The sequence below is a fragment of the Hippopotamus amphibius genome, chromosome 6 (genome assembly GCF_030028045.1).
Source record: "Hippopotamus amphibius kiboko isolate mHipAmp2 chromosome 6, mHipAmp2.hap2, whole genome shotgun sequence".
In the NCBI taxonomy this organism is placed as follows: domain Eukaryota; kingdom Metazoa; phylum Chordata; class Mammalia; order Artiodactyla; family Hippopotamidae; genus Hippopotamus; species Hippopotamus amphibius.
The window spans coordinates 128762717-128785885 of NC_080191.1; the positions used below are offsets into that span (position 1 = coordinate 128762717).

At 41.5% G+C, this 23169-nt stretch overlaps 1 protein-coding gene across 3 annotated transcripts in view; it reads right to left on the bottom strand.

Annotated features, from left to right (window-relative positions):
• WWTR1 (WW domain containing transcription regulator 1) overlaps window positions 1-23169 on the bottom strand; it is a 133797-nt gene that overhangs the window by 38961 nt on the left and 71667 nt on the right. For all 3 annotated transcript variants that reach the window (XM_057737866.1, XM_057737867.1, XM_057737868.1), the window contains exon 3: window positions 14200-14336. In XM_057737866.1, coding sequence (XP_057593849.1) covers window positions 14200-14336 — 137 coding nt within the window. The remainder of the gene's footprint in view (window positions 1-14199; window positions 14337-23169) is intronic.

Below are 23169 nucleotides of genomic sequence, written 5' to 3' on the forward strand. Positions count from 1 at the left end.
GCAGTGTGTGCATGTCAATCCCAAACTCCTAATCTATCCCTCGCCCCACCCTGCTCCCCTGGTAACCATAAGTTTGTTCTCTAAGTCTGTGAGTTTGTTTCTACACCAGTATAGTATTATTTACGAATTAAATTGTATTCCATGAAGCTTAAGTGAGCGTGCTAGATACGGCATTTGCTCATCATCCAGAGGAAGGAAAAGAGTTTACATGACCTGAGGCCACATCTTACAGAGACCTGGTGGACGAGAAAGATTTTCCTCCTATTGCACTGTCTTTACGGAACACAGTCATGAGAGGAGTCAGCTGATCCAAACAAGCACTGCCCTCCTCCCACATCCCTTTCCAGGGCAAACTGACATCACATACCTGCTGACAGGATGCAGGGAAATGAATACTCCTGCCCAAAATGTATAACCTAAATCTAAATCAGGAGGAAACACCAGACAAATCCAAATTAAAATCAACCTTCAAAATAACTGACCTATACTCTTCAAACATGTCAAAGTCCAGAACACGAGGGCTGAGGAATCATACCAGCTAAAAAACTGATTAAGGGGGCAGGACAACTAAACGCAACGCACGACCTTCAATAGATCTTGGACCAGAAACCGAAACGGCCATAAAGGACATTATTGCGGCAAATGAAATTTTAAATATAGACCATAGATTAGACAACAGTATTATACAAACGTTAAATTTCCTGATTTTCATACTATAAGGCATACCTTGGAGATACTGAGGGTTCAGTTCCAGACCAGCACAAAAAAGCAAGTCATACAAATTTTTTGGTTTCCCAGTGCATATAAAAGTTATATTTATGTCTATGTTTTATATATATATGTCTATATTATATATATATAGTCTATATGTCTATATGTTTTATATATATAGTCTATTGTTTTGTATATATGTATATATATACATACACACACATAAATATAATACAATGGCATTATGTCTAAAAAAAGTACATGCCTTAATTAAAAGTTAGTTTATTGTTAAATTATAATATATACAGTATCTGTAAAGCACAATAAAGTGAAGTGCAGTAATATGAGGTCTGCCTGTACTGTGCTTACGTAAGAATAAGTCCTTTTAGAAAATACAATCTGGGACTTCCCTGGTGGCACAGTGGTTAAGAATCTGCCTGCCAATGCAGGGGACACGGGTTCGCGCCCTGCCCCAGGAAGATACCACATGCCACGGAGCAACTAAGCCCATGTGCCACAACTACTGAGCCTGCTCTCTAGAGCCCGTGAGCCACAACTACTGAGCCCATGTGCCACAACTACTGAAGCCCATGCACCTAGAGCCTGTGCTCCACAACAAGAGAAGCCACCACAATGAGGAGCCTGCACACCACAATGAAGAGTACTCCCTGCTCGCCGCAACTAGAGAAAGCCCGTGTGCAGCAATGAAGACCCAACACAGCCAATAAATAAATAAATAAATAAATGAAAATAAATGTAAAAAAGAAAAGAAAATACAATCTGAAGTATTTAGGGGTAAAAGTGCATAATGTCTCCAACTTAGTCCTGAAGAGTTCAGAAAATATATATATATAATACATCTTCATACAGAGAAAGAGAGAAGCAAATGAGGCAAATCATAAACAATTAACAAAGGCAAATCTGGGCAAATGGTATGTGGGAGTTCCTTGTACTATATTTGAAACTCTTCTGTAAGTTTTAGATTATTCCAAAATAAAAAGTGACATATTACAACAACAAAGAAAAAACTTCCCCTGAACACACACTAAACTCCCTGGAGAGTGAAAATTCGCAGTCTGGCAGAGTCCAGACAAACTGTGTTGTATACAGGCTATTGTGCTCCGATGTTATTCCTCTTCAAGGAAACTGCTACGGCTCAATGGTTTTGAGAACTGCCTGGGTTTGGAGGGGGAGAACCCTAATTATAACAGGTGCTACATGATTCTGACAGAGCCACGATTCTGAGTCTCACACTCACCGTTCCTACCAGCCTTGCCACCTCCAATGCCGACCCCAACTGTCGTGTGTGGACAAAAAAATCATTGCCTGCTATTTCAGTAAACAGAGTGTTGCCCAGCATCAAGCCATCAGCCACTGCAGCCAACCCCGAGCCCTGAGGAGCACTCAGGCTGGAGAAAAACAGGATACTGGTCCTGGATAATTAAGATGTAAATCAAAGGAGTAATTTCAATGAGTCCAGACTCTTGCATCTCCCCATACATAGAAAAGCACTAAAATCATTAACTTAAGATGTCCGTTTTTTGTGTTTAGCAGTAATCTTTTGATGTTCCACTATATATTTTTTTAAGCAAAAACTCCTATATGTCTCCTCCCTTACCTCTTCAGAATAGTTTCTCAGGGCTATCTGAGAGCCTGTCTCCTGGGCTATAGTCCTCAGTAATGTCCCTGAATAAAACACAATTCTCAGCTCTTAGGTTGTGCAATTTTTTTCAGTTGACACATCACACACACACACACAAAACACACATGTGTGGTGATGGATGTTAATTAGATTTATTGTCATGGTACTTCCCTGGCAGTCCAGTGGTTAAGACTCCAAGCTTCTAATGCAAGGGGCACAGGTTCAATCCCTGGTCGGGGAACTAAGATTCCACATGCTGCATGAGGTGGCCAAAAAAAATTAAGAAATTTTAAAGAAGATTTATTGTGATTACTGCACAACATATACACATATCAAATCACTATGCTGTAACACCTGAAACTAATATAATGTTTATATCAACTACACCTCAATTTTTTTAAAAAGAGGGAGAAAGAAATCTCATTTTTAAAAAATAGCCTGGAAAGACACAATAAAAGATGCTCTATGGAACTGGTCTTTCAGAAGAAACAGCTCTGGAAAACTGTACCTAACCACAAGACACTGAACTAAAGAATTACAAGTTTTCTTGGGAAGAACCTGGTCTCCAAGAGTTAGCTGACTATAAAGCTTGAGGCCCTGAGGTGAAAGGTCCTCACTTCCCAGGGTCAGGGCTGAAGAAACTGTTCCGTGCTGGCCTTCTAGACAAAAGGAAAACCGGACAAGCTAAGAAGGGCAGAGTTGAGGCTGGAGAAGGAACTTCCATTTGCAGCTGCTCTGAGCATTCATTTTGCTAGGATGGGATGATCCAATTCCATTTGGGGAGAAATGATAGCTCCATCCTAATTAATTCAGGCATTATGGCAATTGATAAGAATATGTTTCTTGATATTTAAAGTTTAAGCTTTGAGGCAGCTATATGAGAGTCTTGTGAGCCAGGACTAAATCAGCCACATTGATTTTCTTTTTTAACTTTATTTTTTTTTTCCATCTCTGCAAATATTTAACTCTTGGCAAAATTGAAAACTCACAACTCACTCCTCACTGGTGTCTGAGAAATATAATACTGGAAAGGAAAAGGACGAAAATAATATGGAATGAAATGCATGACATGTACTGGGAAGCAAACTTCAAATGAAACTTCCATTTATGGTTTAGTCAAAAACATATAGATATGCAAGCTGAAAACCAGAGCTAGTGGGAAAGCTAGGTGCCTGGCTAAAAATACACTTTTTGTAGCAACCTTAAATCACCTTTTTGTGAAAGAAAGTAGCACCCCAACAAATCCTCCCCACTCACACATTGGACCTGCAGACAATAACTTGTTTAGTTTGATAAAAGCAAACCATGTCAAAATTGTATTTTTGAGGCATCCCTGGTGGCACAGTGGTTAAGAACCCGCCTGCCAATGTAGGGGATGTGGGTTTGATCCCTGGGCCGGGAAGATCCCACATGCCACAGAGCAACTAAGCCCGTGCGCCACAACTACTGAGCCTGCACTCTAGAGCCAGCGAGCCACAACTACTGAGCCCATGCAACTATTGAAGCCTGAGAGCCTAGAGCCCGTGCTCCACAACAAGAGAGGCCACCACAATGAGGAGCCCACACACCATAACAAAGAGTAGCCCCCACTCGCCACAACTAGAGAAAGCCCGTGCATAGCAACGAAGACCCAATGCAGTCAAAAATAAAGTAAATCTTCAAAATAAATAAATAAATAAATCTTGTTTTTAAAAAGTTGTATTTTTTTAAAGGAATTCTCATACCTTCCTAACAAATTTAACAGTCCAAAGAAACTCAAAAAAATGAAGAAATTAAGGAAAACACAAAAACTTATGTACAAGAATATTTACTGCAATATCATTTATAATAATTAAAATAGAATCAATCTATATGTCTCTCAATAAAAGAACTGGTTAAATAAATTATGGTAGAGTCACACAATGGCAGTAATGGTGTACAGAAAGAAATATGCCCAAGTCCCGTTCATAACTTAAACATATATAAATGAAACAATGAGAATCTAGTTTGTAACTATCAGACTCTAAAAACTAAAAAGTTTGATAATGGACATTACTGGCTCAAGTAGGGGGAAAGAAACACTTTAATACATTGTTGGTAGGAGTGTAAGTTGGTATAACCTTTTTGGAGCGAAAATGCATATAACTTTTGACCCAGCAATTCCACCTCTGCAAAATTATCCTATACATAAACAGCACATGGCACAAGGCTTTACACACAGGGGTGCATACTGTGGCATTGTTTAATAACCACAAACAGTCAGCAAAGAACCTAAATATCCAGCATAGGGGACTGGTTGAATAAGCATGGTTCATCAGTAGAGTGGAATATTATTCAGTGCTAAAAAAGAATAAATACATCTCTAAGCGCTAATTTAGGAAGCTGTCTGAGATATGTTAAGTTTTTAAAAGGCATATACATCAAGCACAGCATATGTATATAGAGTATTTCTGGAATACAGACAGCCCTCTGTATCTACGGGTCCTGCATCCACGGATGCAACCAACTGTGGAGAGAAATTGAATCTGCAGGTGCAGAATCTCGGGTATGGACGGAGGATTGCACTGTACCATTTTATACAAGGCACTTGGGCATCCTCGCATTTTGGTATCTGCGTGGCTCCTGGAACCAATCACCTGTGGCAACCAGGGGATGAGGGAAGACTGCACTGAGGAAGCTGGTGTTAGTGGTTTCCCTGGGGAGGAGAGAAGGGCTGGGGGTCCTGGTGTGAAGGAGACTTACTTCTCTTGAAAACTCTTTAGAACTGTTTGAATATTTCGCTAATAAAATAGCTAATCAAAAAATATCTACTGAAACAGAAAGCTGCTCATGATGCATTATGTGAAAAAAGTAGGCTACAAAAAAGAACCTAGAGGATTCTCCAACCTCTTTTATTTACATTTGTACTGAAAAAAGACAAATAGGAGACACTGTTAGTGTGATTTTTGAATGGTCAGATTACAGTGTTTTTTTTTTTCTCTTTTTTTTTGGTGATCAGCATTGTCTACAGTGACCAAGTAGTAATTATATAATATGGGAGAAAATAGCTTTCTTGAATCTTGCTGCCTCAAATATGTTTTAGGATCTTATTTTTTCCTGCCTTTTTTTTTTGTTTTTTTTTTAAACCAGGGAGACAGGGTGATCTTCCTCTCTTCAGCACACTTAATGAGAAAAGACCATGAAGGCTTTTGTTTTCTGGGCTTCTCTTATGGTATTATTTTGCTGACTTCATCACAGAGAATTACCCAGAGTCAAGCATGGCAGAACAGCTGTTCCTGACCACCAGCAACTGCAAAACACCCCAGGAATAAATTTAGACTTCCAGAAAGGAAGGAGAAATCAATCTCGCAGTTGATATGGGGTAGGGGAGGTGATGATGACACACAGGCAGGGACACCACCACCAGGAGCCCCACAGAGGAGATCAAAGAAAAGCGTCCAAATGTCACTCGACACTCATCAATTTGGGACAAGTGGCCAAATGACAAACCATCCCAGAATCCCTCTGCCTAAAACTGTAACTGGGTGACATTCTGCACAGAAGGAAGCTCCTGGGGGCCAACTACTGGAAGTCAGCCAGCAGATAGTACTAAAACTGTCCCAATTATTTTTAAAACTCTCAAGAGAGGCCCGCAGTTTGGTGATGAGATTAGATTCCATTAAAAATAAGTAAATGAAGGTCGTGCCCACAAAGAAGGGACTAAGGAAAAGCTTAACCTGGCCTTTACCTCTTTCCTAAGAGGCTCTGTGCTTCTTTGGGGTATGGCATGCCCCTCTGGAATTTTTCAGGGCTTTAAGCCTGCAGAGGCCTGACTCTTTGGTCGGCTCTCAGCTAGCAAAGTTCAAGACGGGCTTATACACTGACCCTGTGAATTTAGACAATACACTTCAATAATCTGGATGCTAAACTGCAACGTCTCCCCTAGCTTTTGAAGTCTGCTTGGTATGACCAGGGTCAGAACTCTCTGGAAAGTGGCTTCAGCATTCATGTACCTAAAGCTCACGTATGCACTGACACCAAGTGCCAGAGCAGCAAATGCCAATGTCACCATAAATGTCTATTTCAGGCAAAAATCGCAGTTGGTAAAATGTCAGACAGAGAAAGATAAATATTGTATGTTACTTATACGTGGAATCTACAAAATAAAACAAACAAATGTATACAACAAAACAGAAACAGACTCACAGATACAGAGAAAAAACAGTGGGGAGAGGCAAGTGGATAGGGGCAAGATAGGGGTAGGGGATTAAGAGGTACAAACTACTATGTATACAATAAATAAGCAACAAAGATGTATTGGACAACACAGGGAATAGAGCCAATATTTTAAAATAACTATAAATGGAGTATAATCTTTAAAAATTGTTAACCACTGTGTTGTACACCTGAAACTTTTTATTGTACCTCAATTGAAAAAAAAAGAAGTTGGTGAACACACTCGGTGTTCTTTTCAGGTAATTCAAGTTAAAGACTGGATTTCTGAGTGGGTTTTTGCCAGTTGTTATGATGGCAGTCTCCAATCTCTGTGCATGCAGTTCTGTGGCTGTTCCTGCACTTGGCTAATGACCAGAGCATCTGAGCACTTGAAAACAGCGCCCATTCCCAGACCCCACCCTACATGGTCTGAGAAAGGATTTCCCAGGGGTGGGGTCCAGGCAGTGTTCCTCCCAGCTGCTGCCCATGACTGTTCTTTGGGGAGTAACCAGGCTACTAACGGACTCTGAAGATGCATGTCTAACAAATGCCCCATGGAATCTGACTGGTGCTAGACCTGGACGCCTACTTGAAGAAACATCGAACTCAAGAGACTAGGGAATGACTTGTTTGCCACAGGCACATCCAGTCAGCTGTGAAGCTTGATGATTCATGGTTTTGTCTACACTGCACACAGGGCCGAGAGCCTTCTTCCCTACACTCCATCCTCCTCTCCCAACATAAAAAAGTTCTCCTTTTTTTTTCTTTTGGCTATGATAAAACTAATATCACTATATTACAGAGAAAAATAAGGGGACCACCCCCAATACAAAAGCCTTACTATAATCACTATGAACACCTAGAAATACATAATTGATTTACTCAATACATTTATTCTACAACGTGGCGCACCTGTGATGCATAATGTACTTGGCCTTGGGCTAGAAACACACAGGTAGAGAGCAACATCTTATGGGAAAAGAAAATCTAAACAAAGTCTTTTTAAAAAAAACAAAATTATGGGGCTTCCTAGGTGGCACAGTGGTTAAGAATCCGCCTGCCAATGCAGAGGTCACGGGTTCGATCCCAGCTCCAGGAAGATCCCACATGCCACGGAGCAACTAAGCCCGTGTGCCAAAACAAAACAAAACAAAACAAAAAACAAAATTGTAATCATAGTATAAACAATTTTGCCTGCTTTATCAAATTAGATTGATATAATAAAGCTTTCCATGTGCCACATAGTCCTAGAACTACTATCAGTTACAAATATATTTACTTTCATGTTGCGGGCATTTAATGGGGGGCGCTATACTATAAATGATGCATCTTTGTGTACAGTTTTCCAAAGTGTTTATCTAGCAACTACTTGGAATTTTATCCTGGAGAATATTTTCTTAGGAAAATTGTGGCATCAAACATTTTTCACGGCTCTTGAGACATCTTATCAAAGAGGAGATTTTCTACCTAAATTTCTAAATTTTGCGTAATAAAAATCTACAAGTCTTCATCATGTAATCTTAATGCATGCAGATGAACAAATACTGATATAGATGAGAGATTCAAGAAAACACAAGGTTCATTTCTTTATATACCATTATGTCCCACTTTACCGCACAAAAATTGAATCAGTTGACCTCATTATTTGTTTTCAGCCCCCATTTCATATAATCTTTAAAAGCCTAAAAAGGAAGGAACTGTAATGAATCTCCTTTAGGAAACTCTAAAGAGCACTCTTCAATAATGTTGATTAAACAGTGTAAATTCTGACAATTGATGGATTCCTCCAAATCTAAGAAAATAATATTGATTTTCATTGTTTAGAAAACTGTTCTTTTTTTTTAATCAAGAAAAAAGAAAAAAGAAAAAAGTTATTCCCCTGGGCCCACCAGTCTTCGTTCCCTTCCATAAACACCCACTTTCCACCACAGCAATCTTACTAATGCCCCAACAGCCCCGCCCTCCCGCATAAGTGGGGAGGTTTTTCAGTTTGTCTTTGGGTTTATGTGTGTATGTGCTTGTGCGTGTTCGGCTAATTTATACTGCAGAAACCACAAAGTTCAAAAAGGAGTGAGAACATCAGAGCTGGAAAAATCACAGTAGCCAGATGTGTCTGCCATAAACTCACTCCATAAATTTGATTAGAAAAAAACTACTGGAAAAAGCCAAAAATAAGACAGGCCTACATATAAATCTAACTTTCAGCAAACTTTCAGGATACCTCTCTAGATGCTTTCAGCAACACTCGGCTGCGGTGTCCCTTAGCTATTTTATTTGCTTTTGATAAAATGTCTTTAAGTCCCTTTGTACACCTCCTAGAGGGACAAATGAGCCAACTTTGCAAACTGAGCAGAGACAAAATTTTCCATCTTGTCTTGAAAAGCATACCCTGCAAGAAGGGGAAAAAAGAAAGCAAGAAAACCACACATGTGTTTATAATTTGAAATACAGATCAAGAGAGACCTGGAGGACAGACTCTGGCCTGGTGGATGGCACATCTTCAAAGAGGGAGTGTGTGTGTGAGTGTGTGATCTTTTAAAAATTCCTATAGCATTAAAAATACACTCTGGCTGCACTTTACCAGAAGTTTCTGAACTGGCTAGGGCCGGCAGTCTGGTGAAGTTGTTATCCAGTCTTTATTTTTCCTGTCCTGTCTGGAAGGATGCTGGCACCCCGGGTCGGGGCCTCATTCCGACAAAGAGGTCCGTTAACGTGTGACAGGAGCCCAGCTCACCATGGCTGACAATCACTAGGATTATCACCAAAAAGTCAAAATTGCCTGTTACTTTCTCTCAGTCAAAACATTAGACAATATGGGGACATTTTCAGCTACTGCATGATTGCAGTCCTTGTGTGCTGAGAAATGGGGAAACCTTGACACCGTCACACTTGCAGAGGGAGAAGGTTCTTCACGTGGAGCTCGAAGTGAACCTAGAGCTCTCAGTGGACCTGCTCTTCGCCAGCTCCCTCTGCTCATGAAGGACCGGGGCTTGGGCGTGTGTGTGCCTCTTCATCTTCTCACAATTGCTGGCTGAGATTAAAGATTATATTCGTAACGTGTAAGCAAAAGTGTCCAAAAGATCAAAGCTGCAGGAACTGAGCTCGCGTTTTCTTGAAGGAGGAGCAGGAGGACGGCTTTCTATTACACACACCACAGGCTCTTCCTCTGACTACACAGGGCCCAGAAAAGTGAGGAAAAACCAGGCTACCAGCTCATAATAATAGTTATAACAATACATTTCTTGGGGGGGTGGGGGGGGGGTCGCCAGGCACCAAGGCATGGATCACCTAAACAGTCAAAACTTTTATGGGGAAGACACCATCATTATCACCATATTACAAATAAGGAAAATGAGACCCAGGTTAAATAACAAACGAAATTAGTAAATGTCTAACCCAAGAGAAACTCAGTTCTGACTCCAAGTCTTCCCATTAACCACGATACAAAAAAGGTCCCTGCCCTCCATCCCACCCCCATCACCACTCTAACAACTGAACTGATTTCCTTAGCAGGTTCCATTTTCCCCAAACCCATTGTTTTATATATTATAATATGGCCCGTGTAGAGTCCTTTTTTTTGTTTGTTTCATTTTTTCCCCTTCCTCAATAAAATTTAGTGGCTATTAATAGTAATTAATCATACGAACAACCCACTTGAAAGACATGAGATCCTACCTGGTTTGTGTCACGAAAAAAATCAACTTTCACATGGATAGTAATTTTCCCCCTTCACTGTGTTACATAAAAGTGAGGATTCCAAACAAGTTGTCGGCCCCCAAGTGACATGGCTTCCACCCAGTGGTAATCTCTCCTCTTCATTACCTAAAGTTCTCTAAGACCTTCCTTTCTTCTTCGACTCACTGGGTATCTCTGGGGACTCAGACACAAAGGCTCAGACAGAATCAGATTGGATAAAACCCAACAGGCAACCTGATTTGGTAAATACAAAAACAAAAATTTCAGCTAAAAATTAGACCGATTTGGAGAGGGCTATTTGAAATAACCCCTTGAGGGTCTATTTCGTTTTAGTTCGGCACTTGAAAAGAGAGTAAGTTTAGATACACAACAAATTGCCATCCTAGCGAGAGACAAATGCCTTTTCACTGGATTCTGAGGCAGCCTGACAAAAGTATGCTTACAAAGTCACTCACTCCAAGATGCCTTTAAATGATGGACCTCTTCTCTCCCAATTAAAATATGGCTTGCCTTACAACCCACGTTTCAGGAATAGATCTACTGAAAAAATAAGATATTCACTGACAAGAAGTTTCTTTGGCAGGGGGGTGGGACACCTGAAACATTTCCACCAGGGGGCACTATCCTCACTGAAAGTAAAAAAATACAGTGTTCCTAATTTAAAGCAATTTGCACACTACCCAGCCTAAAATAAATCTTTCTTTTGAGAGCTTTTAAGATGTACAATGAAATTGCCTTCAAATCTAGCATTCTATAATTAAATAAAACATAAAACAAAACTTTTCTTTCCAAAAAGAACAATGATGATAACATTTCATTACACGTCAGGCATAGACCCATGCACTTTACTTATCAACTCACATAAACTCCTCACACTATAAATATATTCCTCGTTTTGCATATAGAGAAACTGAGGCACAATTAAGTAACTTAACAGAGTCACCAATAGGCAGAACTGAGATTAAATTCTAACAGTCTGACTCCCAAGTCCATGTCTCTAACCCACAGAAAAACACGAAATCGAAATATGATTTATTGCTGAATGTATTTTGTATCAGTGCTACATCACTGATTATATCATAGCTCCAGAAATACATAAAGTTAGCTTATTAAAGGTGCTAATCCTATGACCTGACAGTAATGTTCATTGTATTTTTTTTTTTTTTTCTTTTTTGACACACGGGCTTAGTTGCTCCGTGGCATGTGGGATCTTCCTGGAGCAGGGATCGGACTCACGTCCTCTGCATTGGCAGGCGGATTCCCAACCACTGCGCCACCTAGGAAGCCCTGTTCATTGTATTTTGACATCATTTTCACATGTATATAAATACTTATCAGTGAAGGGAACATAGCACTTAAGTTCACTTATTTGTCAGATGTATGCCACTGAAAGGACAAAAATTCTAAATTTAAGAAGTAGGAAGAGGAGAAGTATATTTTCTGGTTAAAAGGTAAAAAGAAAAAAATGCAGTTGATGTAAAACTGACATAGAAATTTTGAATCATATTCAAAATATTGACTTTACATATATGTCTATATATATGCTAATATATGACATAGGTACAATATATGTGAACACAGATGTACACCAATTATTTCTAAAATAACAAAAATAAAATACCACATACTAAATCACACAAAAAAAGAAGGCTCTGCTCTATTTTTAAAGATTGATAAAAACAACAGGCAGAACTATAGCTTAAAATAAAATATTCTGAGTAAATCATTTATTATTAGGACCATATTGTGACTCTCTAAATCAGCCCCAGTGTTTGGAGCTTACTTTGCATTCCTCGTTATATTTCCATCCTTGGGACACATCTGTGATTCTCGAGTGGCTAGCAACACATTTTGCAATGGGCAAATACTCAAATATTATTGGAAAAACCCCAGAATGTGTGTCTTGAGAAATTTACTGCCCCAATTTATTAGAAATTTGGAAAAAGGTATTTTATTCAGCCACAGGTAAACTTACTTCAGACATTCAGATTACAATTTCTTTAGATAAACTTTACCAGCAATTGGGCTTTTAGTGTGGGGGGGGGGGGGTGGGGAGAGGGCAGACCCACATGTGCCTTTAGCATTAAGTGTGTAGCATTCAAGGTCCTTCTAATTTAGTCCACAGCCTACTTGCTGCACAATTTTAAAAATCTAAGGAAAGCACATAAAAGAGCACAAACAAGGATATTCAGTCCAATACTGGGTGCACTAACAACACACTAAACCCAGATACCCATCAGATGGAGGCTAGTTAAATAATTATAGCATATCGACATGTTGGACTATTGGGCAATTTTTTTTTAAAATGAGGCAACTTTATGTGTATGGGTGCTGAAGTGGAAAAAGCAAGGTGCAGAACAGTGGGTATAATGTGCTAGCTTTCACGTGAAGAAACATACACAACTGGAAACACTGATGGACCCCAGGTGACATACAAAGGACTGAGGCATGGGGATCAGAGGAAGACTTACTTTTTGAACACCCTTTTGAAAAAAAGTGTTTGACTTTTTTTAACCAGGTCCACAAAACATCTTTTCCAATTATAATTGACCATAAAGTTAACATTAATACATTAATAATCAGCTCTTAGAACTTTTAATAAAAATTAAATGGTTAAAGAAACTCTGAAACTCGTCTAATGCTACCTAATTTGTGGTTTCTTTGCTACACTCACATCTGCTTTCTACTTGAGCTCTTATATACTAGGGACAAATGACTCATGGGAAGCTTTGGTTTACCACTGCTCGTAGAAGCATTGGCACCATTTTCCCTGATCTGCCCTTTAGATACAAAACACAACAGAGCTTGTTCCAAGTCGTTTGCTTTTTGTATATATTTTACAACTGCAAGCTTTAAAATGGTAGATCAAGACTTCCTGGAAGAAGGGACAATATATTTACTTGAATATACTGATTCATGTCTCCTTGAGTCCATACTCACTATGGCTAAGCCACAGTTACAAAGGAAGGGTGTCTAGGAAAACTGCTTCCATTTTTACCCTGTTCATTCCTGAAAATCCAATAGGAGATTCTTCTCACCCTCTAAAATTCCATTCTGTGTAGAAAGCAGTATCTGGATATTTGATCATAAATGGAAATGTTACCTGAAAACGGCACCATCTTTTAAAAAACTTTAAAATTGGCCCTCTTATTTTTAGCCTTTGGGGGCAGGGGATAATGGCTAACAATAAAAACTGATGGGTTCTGTTGCAAGAGTGTGTTCATTCACATCTGATTCTCTCTAGTGGGCAGGATTGTAGTTCTTTGGAAGTAAAGGCAATTAGCAGAAACTATTCTCAAGTTTGAAATCACACTTATTCAAAATGAATTGAAATGGGAGCCGTCCTATCTCAGGGCAGGTGTGGGGAGAAGCCACCCACAGATTATGTAAGGATTGAATGCATTCTAAAATCAGACCAACCTCAATTCCAACTCCAGCTCTGCTAGCCCACAAGCTGGGACTTTGGGAAAGTTTCTGCATCTATAAAATGGGGGACCTGTCACTTCTTGTAGGGTTGTTGTGAGGATTGAATGAGATAAGGCAAGAAAATACCTAGTCTGGTGTCAGTCACACATTATGGGGAAGAAGAAAGGAAGGAAGGAAGCAAAGAGATGTGAGGCCAGAATTGCACTCTTTTGCAGTCTTCGGGGACCAAATTCACAGAAGGAGGCTTAGTGCCACACTTGCCTTGGTCTGGATAGGGACAGGAGGCCTAAGTGATTTTTTTCAAAGAACTTCAATAAAGGTAACTAGAGGGGATGCTAGAGCTGTAGTGTAAACCCGGGTAGCAGTGTCGTGAACAATGTAGCCAAGAGGCCAAGAAAAGAAGGCAAAGGCAGTGAAAGGGTATGCAGACAAGAGGGAAGAAAAGATACAATCTGGGCACGCGAGTAGGCACGGAGGCCACCAGAGCTGTTTCTGAGCTCCAGAAGCCCTTGGCTGAATGTTTGTTTAGCCAGCTCCGAGTCAAAGCTTACCGAGATTCGGCTGAGACACGGCCATGGACCTCTGGGACGCTGGTGTGGAAGTGGCGGCTGGGTGGAGGTTCATGTGATTCAGGGGCTGATTCATCGCCTTCCTAGGGTCTTGCCATGTGGTGATTTTTTCTATGTGACTAAAAGAAGGAAAACAATTCTCTCTTTAATTGTTAGGCATCACTCTCATCATCCCCAGTAACAACACAACAGTTAAAAGATGCTGGCTCTTCTTCCCTTAGGATCTGCTGACAAGAGGTTGACACATTGTTTGTTCTCAGCCAAGGTCAAGCTCGCTCTCTTACCCTCCACCTAAGGTGGGCCACACTGGGGATTTCGCAGGGTACTCTCTGAACGTAAGTCCGTGACTTAGCTGAGCAGTTGCCCCTACATTCAAACACCTTCTTAAGGTTTTCTCTCTTACCAGGGATGGACAAGCCCCAGCGCACCTCCTCACGGCCCAAGGAGCCTATGTCCTCCAGCCCGCAGTGCTCACTGCCGTCCAAGCACGGGGATATCACCGTGCGAGCTCCTCTCCCAAAACGGCACCCTACTCTCCTGCCCGCCAGCCTTCCCACATTCTCCCAGCTCATGTAATTGACGTAACGAGGACGCCTCCGCCTGCCCTCAGCCAAAGACAGGGCCCTTGAAACCAATCTCATAAACATGACGTTACTGAGCTCTTACGAAGGGTAAGACACGGTGAGATCCACATAGGTAATACATAAACCCTCAAGAAGCTTCTGTTCTACCATGCAAGGTAACAACTGTGTAGCTGGAGAACAGGGTAGCAGAAAATGTGTAGGAAGTGCCAGATTATGGAGAAACCCAGATGCTGAGGCATAAAGGTTTCTGAGGAATAAGACACGATTAGACTTTTGGTCATATACAACTTCAAGGTTTGTTACTAAGACTTAGTCTCAGAGAAACTAGTGTGACATCAGCTTCTGCCCAGAGTTTCCAATACATCCTTAGAAAGATGGATGAGGGGCTTTCATGGCCATCCAGTGGTTAAGACTCTGTGCTTCCACTGCAGGGGGCACAGGTTCAATCCCTGGTCAGAGAACTGAGATCCCACATGCCAAGTGGTGTGACCAAAAAGAAAAAAAAGATGGTGGGACCTCTAGCTTTGTTGACCTCCTTCCAGACCACAACACAAGTCACTTCTGGTGCCTTGTAGACCCTGTGCCACTCCATAAACTCTATCTTTTTTGAGAATGTATTACATTTTTTCTGTTAAAGATGAGCATTTCACTTGGTGCCGCAACTCTGTTTTATGAACTGAATCAGAGATCTTTCTGTATTTATCAAAGACAACAAACTTTGACAGCGGAAGCTGAATGCCAGTCCTTTGTTCTAAACCTTGTAACTAGGTTGTCTCTCCCAAACCAAAGGGCAATGTCAACCCTTCACACTATAGACCCTTCCAGAGCCATGTGAAAAGGAGCGAGATTGTTCCTTTTAAACACATCTTATTTTTGAATAACAATGGCTTCCTTTGAATTCTTACTGTAGGAAAGCACTATTAGTATCATTAGGCTTAATGCTAAATCAGTGCAATCTCTTGCACTGGAGTTGTATTCATCTTTTCCTTTGCTTCTGTTTCCTCATATCTGAATACTGCCACTGCTAAAATTTTTCTTCAGATTTCATCATCCCAGACTGGAAGTTATTGCCATGGGAAGCTCATTCATTGCTTCGAGTGAAAACTTGGATGTTTTCCCAAGAAGGCCTTTAAAATGAGTACGATTCAAAATAAAATTAAAAAAAAAAAAAAAGGGAGCCTCCATAAAGGAGGCAAAATTAAGTTTAACTGTTGAGTTTTGTATTGTAGGAGCCATCAGTGGTCTTTAAAAAAATAATCAAAAACAAACTGGGAGAAATAAAAATAGAAGAACCAAGATGATCTTGTTAAGAAAAACCCAATGGGGAATGGAGGCGGGGCGCTGAAGCACGGAACTGAAAAGCTGAAAGTCAGTTACCTAACCATAAAGAAGGAAACAATAGTCTTACTTACACCTTCGAGTTTAACCATTGTAATTCTGTTCAAAGCTTTCATAAAATCCTTTGTCAGCCTTTGGTCTTGTGGAAACCCATAGCCAGCCTCAGCGGGGTTGTCCCAGGCCTTCTGAGTGAGGCAACAATTGATGAGGATGTCAAAGTTAAGTAAGCTCCCTTCAGCAAAGTAATTAGCGTTAAGAAACCCTCTGACTACTATTCCTTCAGGACTCATATCACTAAAACCTATTTTCCAAGGTAGGCACATCCTGCAGAAATACTTTCCACTGTGGTACCAGAAGGGGAGGAATCCTTCTCTCTTTCGTGAGCCTTTCTTAGACCCTCCAACATCACGGATATTGATACTGTGCTAGAACCTGCATAAGCTCAGCCCCGGTGAGGTGCAGTGAAATACACCGCAAGGTAGAAGACATTTAAGGACGCTGCTGCGTACAGACACTCGGCTACCTGTCAGTGGGTGGAACAGTATAGGAACTGGAGTGACGCATTCCCAAATGCCAGTGCCCGCTCTCCCCTTCCATTCTGAACAAGAGCGCTGGGACTCCCAAATCTGGGGAGCGCAGAAAAGCCCGCACCCAAAGTGGGAGAGGAGCCCAGCTTGCCTGCGGACTGCCACCACGGCTGGCCAGCCTCCATCCCCTGGGACAGAGGGCAGGACTTTCTGGGTGGACACTCTGGCCCTCATTCTGACCGATCTGACCCCAAAGATACACAACGCAGCCGCGGTTTCAAGCCCCAGAACTCCCCCAGGACCGTGGGAGTCTCCACAGCCCACCCTTCAAACACCACACGTAGCCAACACTTTTTAAAGGAGTTTTGTTCCCAGCGGATTTGTTAATTAAAAGTGTCACTCACTGTATTTCCCAAAGACTTGAGTACAAGAGGGAGCCTTTCATACGTGAGCAGTTCTCATTGCTCTGAAAACAACTCCGAGAAGAAAGCCACTCCAATTCCCAGCCTCTGCACACCCGTCGACCCCACAGCGGCTTTGCTCTAAAGCTCAGTTTATGTAATGTCCAGGGTGGCTGCTGGTCTGAATGCCAAGAGCAAGGGCATTGCACACAAAAACTTAATCCACCACTCATGATTTAATTTGAAAACTAAATTCTCTTATTGTTCAAACCATTTAGCTCCCCTCACCCCATTCCCAAACGTAGGATAAACCACTGGCTCTTTCATACTGCTGTCTCATCTCTGCTCCCTTTCTCAGAGCTACTGAGTCACTTCCTTTCTTGTATTTCTCAGTGCAGCCTTACTGTTTGCCAGGACCCACAGTTTAGCTAGATTAATCCCCACTTCCCTATTACTCCCATCCCTCCCTGATGTCACTCCCTTAATGAGTCCACTTCAAGAAAATGTCTAAGGGAAAAAAAATCGGTAAAAAGAAAGAAAAATAAGGAAAGAAAGAAGGAAAGAAAGAGGGAGAGAGAGGGAGGAAGGGAGGGAAGGAGGGAGGGAGGGAAGGAAGGAAGGAAGGAAGGAAGAAAGAAAGGAACGAAGGAAGGAAAGAAGGAAGGGAGGGAGGAAGGAAGAAAAAGTCTCTCTGTTTTAAAAGTCTAGTTTCTCTTAAAAATTTACATATTTATGTACACTTATATATGTATATTCAATCTGACTATTACTGTGTATTCTATGAACACACATTCTATACAGTTTTCATATAAAAATGGAACAAAAAAGGAAAAAAGATAGCAAAGTATTTATGGTGATATATGCAAGTAATATGCTCACTGTAGCTTTTTTTTCCCCCTTTATCTAAACTCTTCTGTACTTTCCAGTTTTTAACAGTGATTATGTACTGTTTCATAACTAGCAAAAACAAAAACACTCACGAAGGTGCAAAAAGACAAAAAGGAAAATGGTGCATGAGAATGCAGGTCACGGGTACTAAAAACTTACTGGAGATAAACTACAGATTTGGCTCCTATTTTTGAGTGGCCAAAGAAAGGAGGGAAATGGATTCAATTACCTGGCCCCATGCTTTTTATAGAGAAAAAAGAATGCCAGTTTCTAAGGAAAAGAAAAACTCTTCTAGACCACACACACACACACACGCACACACACACACAGTTTTTTTCCTGGACTTGAAAAAAATGTCTGCAAGTGTTTCACATGGAGGCCTGGGGTGGTGTGCAGTGGAAATGGTACCTGTAAGAAAGATAATGAGAGTGGTCTTTCCCTCTTCCTTTGGAGGCCGCTTTGACCACTACTTCCCAGACTGCCTTTCTTCACAATCTCTTAAGGGACAAACCTCCAACCACATCAGGGTCTGTGAGAGGACTGCCCAGATCAGCAAAAAGCTTCAGCTCTGCGGACCCACACTTTGCTCAAGGGCAAGAAAGGTCAGCACGTCTCTGAGAAGATATTTGGCTGGAAATGGTAGCTTATAGAAAACTGTGCTGTGTTAAATAATTTTTCCTTCTAGAATTAATGTGCTCTTCAATAAAGACACAAGTTGGGAAAGCCATTTTATGTGTTAGAGAAAGTCCATGTTTGGGGTTAGAACTCATTGAAATCAGTGGGGGAGGGGCAGCATTACCACCCTCCCAGTCACCCTCCCCTATCAGCCTGGCCCCCTCCCATCTGCCTCCAGGGAATCGTTAATTTCTCTCCTATTTCCACCTCTCCAGCCCCCTGCATGACCTTTCACCTTGATGAGGGCAATGGCCTCAGGGCTTCCCCTCCTCAGGTTTTCATCTTGCCCTCCATCCCTTCCCCACCCTCTCTATCTGACAATCCCTTCTCTAACCCACCTCCAGACTCATCCCAAGGTCAGCTGGGATCCAAGTCACCCCTGGGTCCTTGGTCCCCATGGCCCTTGACAGCCTACTGGGAGACAGTGTGAGAGGCACTGTGACCTCTGGAAAGACCACAGGCTTGGAGTCACGCATGCCTGAGTTTTCATGTAGCTCTGACCCTCTGTGACCTATGTGGAAAGCTGTTTAGCCCATCCTAGTCTCAGTACCCATATCCCTGAGACAGGGGTGAAAAAGCCAACAAATGCTCCGGTTGCTTCTTGTGAGGGCAAAAAAGATCTGTTCTGGGAAGCCTGTAACCACCCAAGTCACCTGCCAATTTCATAACCAGCTCACCGGGCTTCCCAAGCTCACTTCCTCAGTAAATAAATCCACAGAAGGCAGCTCCGGACTCCAGCCCAAGGCTAGCAACCTTTGGTTCAAGTTTATTCAACAAGCGCAGATTGTATACCTATTGTGCACGTGCACTTGGTAGGCATAAAAATGAAAAGCATTTTGTAAATATAAAATCCTGACTGGCAGCAGAACCATGAAAGGCAAAGATAAAAATCTTATCTGTAAAAATAGAATCCACCGGCTTCTTACGGCCCAGGAAAAGGCCTGGTGTTTTTGGACGAATATACCCTCCAATTCATGACCTATTACACTAACTTTATGGAAGGAAGCCACACAACAAAGACTTTCTGAAATAGAGAAGGCCTATGTAATATATTTTGTATTGCTGGAAGCACACACAGATATAAAAGTAGGAATGATTATGAGTGCTTAATTTTGAAAGAATTTAGAGTTGGTAACAACATAAGCTGCTTGGTTATTTCTATGAGCAAAGATTTCATTTCCAAATATAAGTGTTTGGCCTTTTTACTCCTCCTCCTCTCTTAATATATTAGAGTTTCACACTAGTCAGTGTCAGACGTTACCCAGGACTCCCTACCATCAACAGAGCTGTTAGGGCAGGACTTAGAAGCAGCCCCTTCTTTTCTACCACTACCCAGCTAGGCAGTTAAAGAGAACCACACCAAAGAGACGGGAATTTAGAGGCAGCCTGGGGTCATAAAATCAAGGCTGACTCGCTCAAAACTCAGTTCACATTCAGTGCTACTTGGTTTCATGCCCCTGCCAAGCCCAGTTTCTCTTTAACCTCTCCCTTCATTCTTTCTTTCCTTCTTTTTTATTTGGGGTGGGGGTGGGGAGGCAGCTGCTGATATTTCTCCTCCAATGGAACATAAATTCTTTTGATAACAGAAATGACCCTTTAAGGCAAAGCAAGGTGTCTGCACATAGTAGACACTTGAAAAATAATACTCCTGCAACCCCGATAATATTCACAAGCCCAACTGAGGGCAAAAGTAAATTATTTTTCAAAATCAGACACTAAACACTTTGACTTACTAGGCCAATTCACCACCTTCTTAATGTTATAACAAAAGTATATATACACACACTGAAGATTATTTGCTTCAAAACTGCTAACTGAAATAGCTTTGCAACCTGCTTATTGTGAACCAGTTCAATTAAACTCACCAGTGTTAAAAATGAAAACTGAAACAGATTTGCATGAGGTTGATAATTTCCCAGACAGGGCTTGCCAAGTAAACTGGACCCACTGTCAGCAGACAACAAATACCATGCCAATGCTTAATCCTGTACCAGGTGTCAAGAAGACCTGCCCAAGACTCACAGGAAAGTTTTGAAAATTTTCCCCAATTAGGATTAAAATACAAATGTGTAAAAGCCGATTTACTTTCTTGTTGTATTTCAGGGATAAATGCTGCCTGTGTTTCAATTACATCAAACACGTGGGCAGCGTATTCTGATTTCAATTTCAAGACCTAGGAAATGACACATCATATCTTACTCACATCTTGCACTGCTTTGAGTGGCGCCTTTCGTTGTGTTTTGTTTTTTGCCAGTGGTACTTAGCTCTTCCGACTGACACCAGAGGTGGGTCTTAACCACAGGAACAAAGACAGCTGGCATACACACTCACTAATTCTCCCAGGCGCAGAGGCATACTTTCTTAGTTCCTCTGCTGTCTCCCAAACCCAGAGAGTTAGTGGGAGCTAGTCACAATGGGAGCTCCACAGCAGCGGTAGCTCAAAGCCCACGTCTAAACTGGAAACCCAACCTGATTAGTAGCCATCAGTAAATTGTACCCCTCTGTTTAACCCTATCAGCCCAGCGGGTTAATGGGAGTTTGGCTTTTGAATACATTGACAACAGGAAATAAAGTGCTGGCTCTCCAGCTGGCTGAATAGATACATAGCTTAATGTTTTGTTTTCTTTCTAAAGCCACCAATCTCCTTCCCAAGTTGCCATCCTCCCTACTGTCACCCCAACTGATAAGTTCTGGTCCCAAAGCAGCTTTCATAACACTACAATTGGTTACAATTCGTTTTCTGTTCTGCCCAAATCCTAAACATACCACCTTTTGCTAGCCCCATTCATAAGAATAAAAGATACAAAGAGGTAAAAGTCAGGCTGCAATTGTACCTAGCTGACACATCCATTAGCAAAACATTCGGATCATTCACAGATTAAGTCCCAAAGCCATAAAAACTGACTCTCTCATGTCATACAATAAAGGTGACTGTTCACATAACAGAAGTATGTTGGCTCAGAAAGCTCATCCTTCTTTGAAACCACAAGGAATTTGTGGTTAAAAGGTTCCGGTCAGATTTTCACTTCGGCAGCTCATCAAACATAGCTGCAGTCTATGACACAGGAATAATAACTCATATATAAGTAGGGGATTTTTTAGGATCCTCTAATAAAAGATAATGCAGCACCAGAAGTATTATTTTGGGGCAGGCTTCCGGTCTCTACCATTCACTTGCCAATTCAAAAAATTTCAGAGTTCTCTGGAATTCCGAATGAATGGCAGGGATTGTATTTTTAACTACCAGGCTCTAATCCTCGACTTCCACCCAAGCCGTGCCAACAAGTCTCCACTTGTTGAAATTAGCAGCAGAAGAAGCCGCAGCAGCAGCGTGAAAGGTCTGCGGACACTTCCGCCGCGGCCAGCCGTGGGCATCTATCTCCGCGAATCCTTTCCACGCAGCATCACCGGCTTTTCGGCAGGTTCATTCGTGAACATGCTCTTTCTGGGCAGAAGCTGAGTCAGGCAGAGCTGCTGTCCGCCCCGCAGTGCAAAGTGAGCCCACTTGAGGCTGTAATATACGTAGTTCCTTCCTGCAGGGGTTTATTTACCAGCGTTTTGTCCCTGGGGTGGGCAAGCAGGGGACACTATGAATGCATCACTTCTGCGGAAAGCCTCTTTGGGAAGCTGGTGACTCATGGACACGGCCCCGAGGTGTGACTCACTGACCTCGCTTCGGAGCGTGAGCTATTGTGTGAGAGGCACCCGTCATCCCCACGGAGGTCCCCAAGGCCACCCGACCAGGGCAAACCTGAGTTGGTCGCTGCAAACTGAGCCAACTCTTGCTTCACCTCATTCTTCCTATTCCCCAAAAAAGCAAGAAGAAAAAGGCCTGCGTGTCTGTTGATTTGTCTGCCTTTGGCCAAGCGCCCTGTTAAAGAACTTTGGCTGTATTGCAATTGTATTATCAACACTTAGCATATTTTTTCACTTTTCATGTCAGGATCAATAATGGTATTAAAAGATTTATAAATCACATTGTTTTGTGTGTTGAAACTGAACAACGTAAGAGTGTATTTTACCATGTTTTATTATCTCCAGATATCAAGTATAAAATATGTACTTGGTACCTATTTTCCCACTTTTTCCTTTTTCACAAAGAAAAATACGGGACGGGAATGAGGAGAAGTGAGGAAAAGATGAGGATCTTAATGAATGGTGAATTCTAGAATTATCAGAGGAAGTGAAAGGTACTCATCCATTCATTCATTCAACAAGATGCATTTACACTGGCACTGTATCTTCCACAAGGATTCAGTTCCAAAATCAGTTTTGGCAAATGTGGAGGGTGGTGAAAATTACCACTGAAAATCCTTTAAATGGCCCATAGTATACAGTCTGCTAAGCTTTGTGTATATTATAAGGTCTTTCAGTAAGTCCAACACAGCTGGATCCTTCCAGAGTTAGAATATGGTACTGTTTCTAACAGCCCAGCTCCAGATGAAGTGATGCTGTCCCCAAATACTTATGTTGGGAGTTGCTAGGCATGGAGAGTTGAATTCATGCCACTTAAATAGGCATATGGTCCTGAATGCCTGC